Source organism: Guillardia theta (genome assembly GCF_000315625.1).
Source record: "Guillardia theta CCMP2712 unplaced genomic scaffold GUITHscaffold_31, whole genome shotgun sequence".
Classification (NCBI taxonomy): Eukaryota; class Cryptophyceae; order Pyrenomonadales; family Geminigeraceae; genus Guillardia; species Guillardia theta.
The window spans coordinates 190,662-199,316 of record NW_005434643.1 but is presented as its reverse complement, the minus strand read 5'-3'; the positions used below and the strand labels follow the sequence as shown (position 1 = coordinate 199,316).

Here is an 8,655-nt window from a genome sequence, read left to right as displayed (position 1 = left end):
TTTTTTTTTTTTTTTTTAAACAAAATACGAAACAACAACCCACCCAAAAAATAGGAGATATAAATATGGGGTGTTAGGAAAAGACCTCTCCTCTCCTCTCCTCTCCTCTCCTCTCCTCTCCTCTCCTCTCCTCTCCTCTCCTCTCCTCTCCTCTCCTCTCCTCTCCTCTCCTCTCCTCTCCTCTCCTCTCCTCTCCTCTCCTCTCCTCTCCTCTCCTCTGCTTCTCCCTCCTCCCTCCTCCCTCCTCTCCATTCCTTTCATCTACGTCGGTCTCCTTCTCGACTGCTCCTCACTCGCTGCAGGATGGGCTCATTGTGATCAAGTTGGCGCCTGGAGCTCCCGCAGCAGGTGTGCGATGAGATAGTCTTGTGCTCGTTGTCTTCGATCTCAACCTGCTCTCCGTCTTTTCTTGTTGTTTCGTGCTCCTTGATCGTCGCGTTATGTTTGCTTCTGATCTCCATCCTCCCGCAGCCTCCAATCAGATCGAGCTGGAAGACATTCTCTTGAAAGGTAAGAATACTTCCTCCTCCTCCTCCTCCTCCTCCTCCTCCTCCTCCTCCTCCTCCTCCTCCTCTTGCCTCTCCATACAAGCTCCCGCTCGACATGATATCTTCATCCTCTCCGACGCTCTCGCAGGTTGATGGCAAGGCTGTCAGCACAGCAGAGGAGGCGGCCGAATGCATTTTAGGGGATAAAGGATCGGAGGTAAGCGAGAGGAGGAGGAGCGAGAAGGAGCAAAGTGGAGGAATAGCGATGGAGGAAGCGAGGAGAAAGGGTGGAGGGGAGAGAGAAGGGAGTCTGCATGAAGGAAGGGGAGGAGTGGGGAGCAAGTGGAGAGGAGAGGAGAGGAGAGGAGGGTGGTGCAGGGCGGCTATGAGGGGAATGGGGGTGTTGACAATTCCGTTATCAGATTCACTTGTTGTTCCAACGAGTAGTTGGAGGCAAGAAGGTGATGCGGCTGCTTTCCTCGTCTCTCACCTCCTCCTGTCACCTTCCTTTCGCCCCTCCATCTCTTTCTCCTCACTCTTTTCCTGTTTTCCCGTGTATTGCTCTGAGCCACCCGTTCTTCAGGTCAAGTTTCCTGTGCGGTTGATAAGAGGGAAAGTTTGAGGGGAACGGACATGTAACGATAAGAGATGCTGGTGGTGATGATGACGGGGATGAAGATGATGGAAGAAATCAATGAAGGAGATGAAAGGAGATTGAGATTGTGTTGCAGCGAGTCACTTTCACAAGAAATTTCAATAAAAAGAATAAAAACATTTCCTTCATCGACCCTCTTCTCTTCCGTCACGTCAGTACGGGGCGAGGGATTGCAGGAAGCCAACGGCAAACCCGAGAACAGCACCCACTAGGATGAGAGTGAGCTCATCCTCCTACCAGAGAGTGAGCCAGTCGCAGAGGGGGACAAGGGAGAGCGAGATGAAGTAGTGAGAAAGGAGGAGGGAGGAGGGAGGAAGGAGGAGGGAGGAGGGAGGAGGGAGGAGGGAGGAGGGAGGAGGGAGGAGGGAGGAGAGGGTAATGAGAGGATGGAGGGAGGTAGAATGGAAGGGGAAGGTGAGCACCTGAAAGATTGGGTGTAAAACATGTTCGAACTGTTTTGATGACATCTTCTTCATCTTCTCCGTCATTTCCTGTAATCGTCTGTCAGCTAATGATGTTGCATCCATCACAAATCTTTGTGGACATCCCGTTCATCATTTATCCCCACCTCCACAACCATTATCACCATCACCATCTCCATGATCATCATCTCCATCACCATTGCCATCATCATCGCCATTATCGTCACAATCTTCATCATCACCACCACAATCCTCAGCATCAACATCAGCATCATCAGCACCACCATTGACATCTCCACTAGCAAGAACAGCTGGGTCACGTTTGTTGTCTGAAAGTCATACCGTCTCAAGCTGCAGCACAGCATCCATGTAATCGCAAAGAGCTCTTCTGTCGTTAACAAGTGTTTCTCGCAGCCTCTCCGCAATCAGCTGATACATCTGCTGTTCTTGTCATGTGCAAGTCTTGAGATAGAACCAAGGCGGGAACATGTCGAGGAAGTGAAAGAGAAGAGAGAAGATGAGATTAGAAGAGATGAGATGAGACCAGAGAAGACGAGACGAGACGAGATGAGATGAGATGAGATGAGACGAGACGAGACGAGACGAGACGAGATGGAAAACAACAATGGCACGAGCAGAAAGATGAGAAAGGAAACGAAGTGGAGGAAATTCGAAGATGGGGCATCAGACCGAGGAGATGATGAAGAGAAGACAAGGAAAGACAAGAATGATGAGGAGGGAAAGGGAGTCAGTGTGTCGTTATAGTTCCGACCTCTTCCTTCTTCATGCCCAGCGCTCTTTGAGAGACAAACCTCCCGATGTAACTATCTGTTGTGATGATCTCCATCACTGCAGGGGATAACAAGACATTCAATCTTTCATACCGATGTGGTCCATCAACATCCTATCAAAACCTCCCTGCGCGATGAGCAGACGCTATCACAACACGGCAAAGTGCTTGCTTGAAGTTTTCTTACCTCCTGCTGCCAAACAAGATCTCGTTCCATATCGCATCAGCAGTTAACACGCGACTCCTTAAGAATGCCGCGAACAGTTTTGAGACCTGGCGTGTCATCGTCATCATCATGCCATGATATTCTCTATCACCACGATCGCTATCATGATCATCATCATCATCATCATCATCATCATCATCATCATCACCACCACCACCACCACCACTACCGGCATCATCGTCTTCACCATTGTTTGTCACCGTCGTATCACAACACATGTAGCATTCACCGACCTCATTCTGACGTGTTAGAAACAATCCTTGAATCTTCCAAGGACCAATCATTATTGGCTCCACAGGCTCAAAGATGCTCTGCAGACATAAGATCAGATATCTTGCTGCTGCTGCTGCCGTTGCTGCTGCTCCTCCTCCTCTTTGACCTTGATTGCAATTAAGTTCGTGATGTAGCCCACTAACGCTCCTCCCACTGCTAGTGACCACCAGGGATCCCAAACAAGCCAAACTGCCAAGTAACGAAGTCACCACTATTACCAGCGTCAGCATCACCATGTCCATCATCATCATCATCATCATCATCATCATCATCATCATCACCACCACCACCACCACCACCACCACCATCATCATTATCATCATCATCATCATTGTCATCATCGTCGTCGTCATGACAAAGTTCACGTGCCTCCCATTTGAAAGATCCCGAGAAGGAACCCAAAGTACAAGCCTGAGAGTTTGTCAGCGACGTCCTCCTTCTCCTCATCCTCATCCACTAATCCACTTCCTCGTTCTTCTTCTCCTCTTCTGCCTTTAGGCGTCCGCATGATGTCCCTCAGTAAGGGGATAGTCCTGATCCTACTGTTGCTTCTCCTTCTCCTTCTCCTTCTCCTTCTCCTCCTCCTCTGTTTCCCTCAACCTCCCTGCCCCTTCTCAACCCTCCTCTTCCTGCTCCTCCTCTCACACACAAACTTCTGACCTGTTCTGACGATGAAGCTCAGCTCTTTCCTTCCGCATTCTTGGAACAGCTCCACAAGCAACTTTGACGGCAAGAATGAGTTGAGAAGAGAGATGAACATCTTCAGCCTCACCTTCTTGTTCTGTACCATCGCCCGCACCACCATCTCCTCCAGGTCAAGGATGTCAGTGATGTTGTTCTGCACATGTCACATGTAATGTCAGCAATGATAGCGTATCCAGACCTCAAATTCAAGACAACAGCAAGACATCTCAAAGTGGAAAGAGCGTCAACGGCGTCACTAGACATTCCCACCTGCATCTTGACGGTGAAAGTTTCGATGAATCTGTCAGCGGTGGAGACTGCTGGACCGAAGACAGCAGGGATATTCATCTGAGTGCTTGTAAGAGTCTGGGACAGAGAGAGAATGGGACCGGACACGGGGGAAGATTAGAAAAGAAAGAAGAAGCAGGGAGATAGAGAGCAGGCGATGTCTGGAGAGAAGAAAGGGGCATCGGAATGGAGCGAGAGAGGGGAGAGAAGGAGAGGAGGAGAGAAGGAGAGAAGGAGAACAGAAAGAAGGGACAACCGAAAATGAGAAGGAGGTGAGGAGAGGAGGAGAGGAGGAGGAGGGAGAGGAACAACAGAACAAGAGAACGAGAAGGAGGAGGAGGAGGGCAGAGAAGGGAGAGAGGAGGGGAGCAAGGGGCTCACAGTCCATCCAACTTTGAGATCCTTTGAGATCTGTTCCTGAGGTGTCAGCGAGGAGAACCAGCGGCAGGACAGGAGGCACCTTGTTGAGCGCTGACGGTACTACCGGGCTCAGAATCTCAACCACCTGTATCCCCGCAGGCAGCACGTTACAACCCCCAATGACCAGCTCCCTTCCTACCTCCTCTCTCTCCCCCTTTCAAATCCTCTCCACCCCTCCAACTCCCTTCGCTCCCTCCTCCCCCCCCTCCTCCCCAGTCCTCCCTCCTTCCCTCGACACGTCCTATCTGCCCTCTTCCTCCCTGGCTCTCTCCCTCTGCTCCACTGCCTGTCTGCCTCTCCTTGCTCCACCTTCTTCGACTCGACTCTGCATGCGACATCTTTGACGTTGATGAGCTTTAAACGTGTCAGGGCGGAGGAGAGGACGAGGGAGGTTGTTGTTCACCTGCGACGTCACCATCTTCATCATCCTCTGCGCCATCGTGCGAGCCTGCAACGCGCGTGAGCTTGCGATCCAAGAACAGCTCTGACACGAGAGCAACGACAGAGCAAAGAAACAAGAACAATCGCAGGGATGAAAAGCAGAACAGCAAGGCATTCAGCAATCCTCAGCTGTTCTGACATCTTCGGGCATACAAAGTCATGCTCTCACCTTTGCGGGAACTATCCCAGTCCATCCTATCAGCCCCAACGGCTGACAGACCGAGTGAGCCGATCACAACAGGGAACATCCCTTCCCTCCGTCTTACCTGCTCCTTGAACACCTGAACAAGAACAGTTGTCAACGTCATTGCACCAGCAGCAAGGAGCTCAAAGACCTTGATCGGAATGCCGATGAACGTTAGAGGATAGAAAATCATCTTCACTGCTAGGCTGCGCAAACCCTCTCACTCCCCACAACCTTCAAGTTGCGTTGGACCTGTTTGTCGCCCAGTTGAGAAGACCTGCGATGATTGGGATCGAGCAGTACAGCAAAAAGTTTGACTGCGGGCATCACGATCAGTGGATACAAGCAAGAAGATACAACGGACCTTGAACTTGAGCCATAGTTGTCTTGTAAGCAATGATCCTGTCTCGCTAGAAAGGGCAGGTAGAACCTGGAGGATGTGTTACAGGCTGGCAGGTTGCAGGGGTGCAACTCTTACATTGATAGGAGTGGCTGATTGTCGAGCGACAACAGAGTCCACATGTCAGGATTGCAGCAGAGAGAACAGGTACAGGACTGACCAATGTTTGCCAAGGAGAGGTCGCAAGTGCTGACAACGAGGACAGCAAGCGCTATGGCACGAAAGAGTTTGGCGAGAGCCTCGCGTTCTATCACATCCATGTCATGAGGTCAAACAGATCAGAAACACCCTCACTCTCTGAAAGCCTGTTGATCCTAGCTCTCTGTGATGATAAAAGCATGTTACAGGACAGCTACGATCATGCCGCACTCATACCGCACAGTCTTGATCTTTCTGCGTGACAGAGGATGGATAAACTTTGACGCTCTTCTGCAATGATTGTCAGAGAAGCAGCCACAAGCCATGTCGCACAACCTGTAGTGCCAATGATGACTTCATCATCACAGAATTGCTGCATCTTACACGATGTTGAAGGCTCCTACCCTGTGGCGCCTGGGATGTTTGCTGTTAGGTCTTGGTCACAACGAAATATTTGGCATTATCAATATTATCCTCCTCCTCCATCATCCCCTGCTCTCTCCCCTTTCCCTTCGATTGCTCTTCATTCTCGTCGTCGTCATTATCTTGGTCATCATATCATCCCCATTCTTCATCACCAACACCATCACGGCGATGGGGTTTATGTCAGCGTACCTTGAGAGGCAAGCTTGGCGATGGTAGGAAACAACTCGAAGGCCCCAGCAACAGCAGGACGAGAAACAAGCGGAACATCTCTTACGGCACGTAGCTGTTCTTCATCTTGAATGAAGCAAGCAGTCAGTCATCCCCCCCCCTCGCACCAAGCTCCAGCTTCAGCTGGAGGAATACATTGCGACCAGCATGCCCTCCCCTATCACTCTCCTTCTCCAGACATATGAGGATATCTTTGCAGCGCAATATCTTGACAGACACCACTGAGACCTTCTGTGTTTGTTTGTCACTTCTGTCAGGTACATGTCGCGATCCAAACTTAGCGATGCAGGTCCTCAGTGACTTTTCGTGCACACAACCATCCTTTCTCCTCCCGCCTTCATCTCACCCCTTCCTCTGCTCAGTTCTGCTCTCCTATTGTCCTCTCCCCTGCTACGATAGATGCTCTCTTCCTCTCCCGTCCTCCTTGCCCCGCTTCACTCCCTCTCCATGGCGGCCCCCCACTACGACTAGTGGATCCCTGTCTATTGCTTTAAGAATGGAATTCTACAGTAAACTGATATTTTATTCTTGTTCATATCAATTGACAATAAAATTTTCGATTAATATGCCTTTGGCTTCAATAAAATGTATTGCAAATTTATGGATCCCTTACAAGGGAACTGTCTCGGGACGGAAACAGCAGGGAGAACAGGCACAGGAGCAGGAGAGTCGAGCAAACCCAGCAGAAGCAGGAGTGGGAGAAGAAGTGGGAGAAGGGGCAGGGGCAGGGGCAGGGGCAGGGGCAGGGGCAGGGGCAGGGGCAGGGGCAGGGGCAGGGGCAGGGGCAGGGGCAGGGGCAGGGGCAAGAGGAGGAGGAGGAGCAGGGGCAGGGGCAGGGGCAGGGGCAGGGGCAGGGGCAGGGGCAGGGGCAGGGGCAGGGGCAGGGGCAGGGGCAGGGGCAGAGGCAGGGGCAAGGGCAGGGGCAGGGGCAAGAGCAGGGAAATATAAGATTACCATCGATTCGCAGCTGCTAAAGGGGATGCCAATGCGCCTTCTCGTTTTGGCCTGGGATCGCAGATGATGTAATATGTTGGCTGGTTGCGGGTTTCGGTGAGAATGAACGCTGAAGGTCATCATTGAGTGAGAAGAGTTGAAAGTAACTTGCTGCTCTGTGTAAAATCAGTGTTGCTCACCAGCGTTTCCTCTGAGCCTGTCTTCTGCTGATAAACGTTTCACACATGGCGCTCTATCTTCAAAGTTCACCCTGCGAGTCGAGTTCTATAACCCCTCTTGTTGGTATTTAGTACTGCACGAATGCAGAAATTGCCCAACTCATCTGCATCCTGACCTATTCTTGTTTGCTCGGATCATGATATCTTGGAACAATCTCACAGGAGAAAGTAGCAGTACCAACCTCTATATCCTTACGTCCTTGTCTACACTGAAACACTACTTCCCTTTCAGTATTGTTCAACACAATCTCGTTGACATCGTTCTCCTGGATCTGTTGCCCCCCTCTCCCTTCCTCACTTGACTTGATTCTTCTCTTCTCCCTTCTAGTTCTGGAGTTTTGCCATCAATCATAAGAATAAGGAAGGAAACTATTTGCGGATCGTTGAGAGGTGCTGCAGCTAACAACCCAGGAAGGAGTAGTGACTAGAACTACTGGAGCATGTTCTGATCTGCTCACTTGATGGTACAAATACTGATAGAAGCTAATAGTGTTTGCACGCTGAATACGGAGATGCATAGCAGAAGCGTTGAAGTAAACAGGAAGAGATGGAGACCTATCTCGTCTGAGTGACAAGATCGACATCTGTCAATGTTGGCGAGAAGTGAGCAGGATGGGAGCATCTCGTGGGGAAGTGGAGAAAGTTGGGATGTTCTTCTCAATGAATAAATAAGGTGGTTTTGAACGCATCTTTGATCTTTGAAATGACAATATAGGCAATGCTGTAGGATGTAGTTCGATTCGTTCATTGATAATCAAGTTTAAAACGACGAGGTCAGTTGCAAGACACTTGCTGGACCATGACGAGCGATCCAGCGCTCTCCGTTCTCTCCAAATGTTGCGTGTCGTCCTTCCTCCAAGAAGGGAAGACACTTGTACACAGACGTTGCAGGGCACTTGCGATCATCTTGATGTGCCATACCATGAAGTACTGCAGAAGAGGGCCAAACACCAACATGGTCATAATCGGGATCGTCAGGACCAGCAAGATGTAGCCGATCATGTTTCCTCGCATGTTCTGCAGGAAGAGGGAGGAGAAGGCAAGGTTGACGTAGCTGTGAGCTGCGAACGATCCCAGAGTCGTCGAGCCCGCGGTCTGTAGCTCAAGAGGAAGAGACCAGGTGAGAACGCACTCGCAGAGGACGGAGAAGAAGAGGACGACGACGAGGAGGCCCAGGCGAGTAAGGTGAGGCTGGTCGTAGAAGGTCCCGTCCTCCTGCACCCAGTTGTCCTCCTGCGCGTTGAATCTGTCGCTTTCGGTCAAGCTAATCAGCACGAGGAGCGACGACGAGAGGATGCCGAGGATCACTCGCATCAGCACGCGGAAGCTTCTTATCCTCCTGCTCATGCTCCCTGCGACCTCTTTCATCCTCTCGGTGATGACGCGAACGAACCATCGCCCGTAGTTGAAGCTGAGGATG

The 8,655-nt window shown here is 50.8% G+C and overlaps 1 protein-coding gene across 1 annotated transcript; it reads right to left on the bottom strand.

The window, feature by feature from the left end:
* Window positions 1-1,295: 1,295 nt before the first annotated feature.
* GUITHDRAFT_107838 (hypothetical protein) lies at window positions 1,296-5,772 on the bottom strand (the record flags this gene model as incomplete). Its single annotated transcript, XM_005833145.1, has 25 exons — window positions 1,296-1,376; window positions 1,566-1,634; window positions 1,736-1,916; window positions 2,543-2,628; window positions 2,673-2,762; window positions 2,815-2,892; window positions 3,073-3,265; window positions 3,398-3,458; window positions 3,515-3,575; window positions 3,627-3,692; window positions 3,809-3,904; window positions 4,208-4,237; window positions 4,287-4,331; window positions 4,556-4,600; window positions 4,650-4,694; window positions 4,857-4,898; window positions 4,954-4,968; window positions 5,023-5,077; window positions 5,124-5,188; window positions 5,236-5,301; window positions 5,350-5,363; window positions 5,432-5,518; window positions 5,566-5,593; window positions 5,647-5,700; window positions 5,746-5,772. The coding sequence occupies 25 exons, from the start codon at window positions 5,770-5,772 to the stop codon at window positions 1,296-1,298; spliced, it is 1,680 nt and encodes a 559-aa protein (XP_005833202.1).
* Between the last annotated feature and the right edge of the window lie 2,883 nt (window positions 5,773-8,655).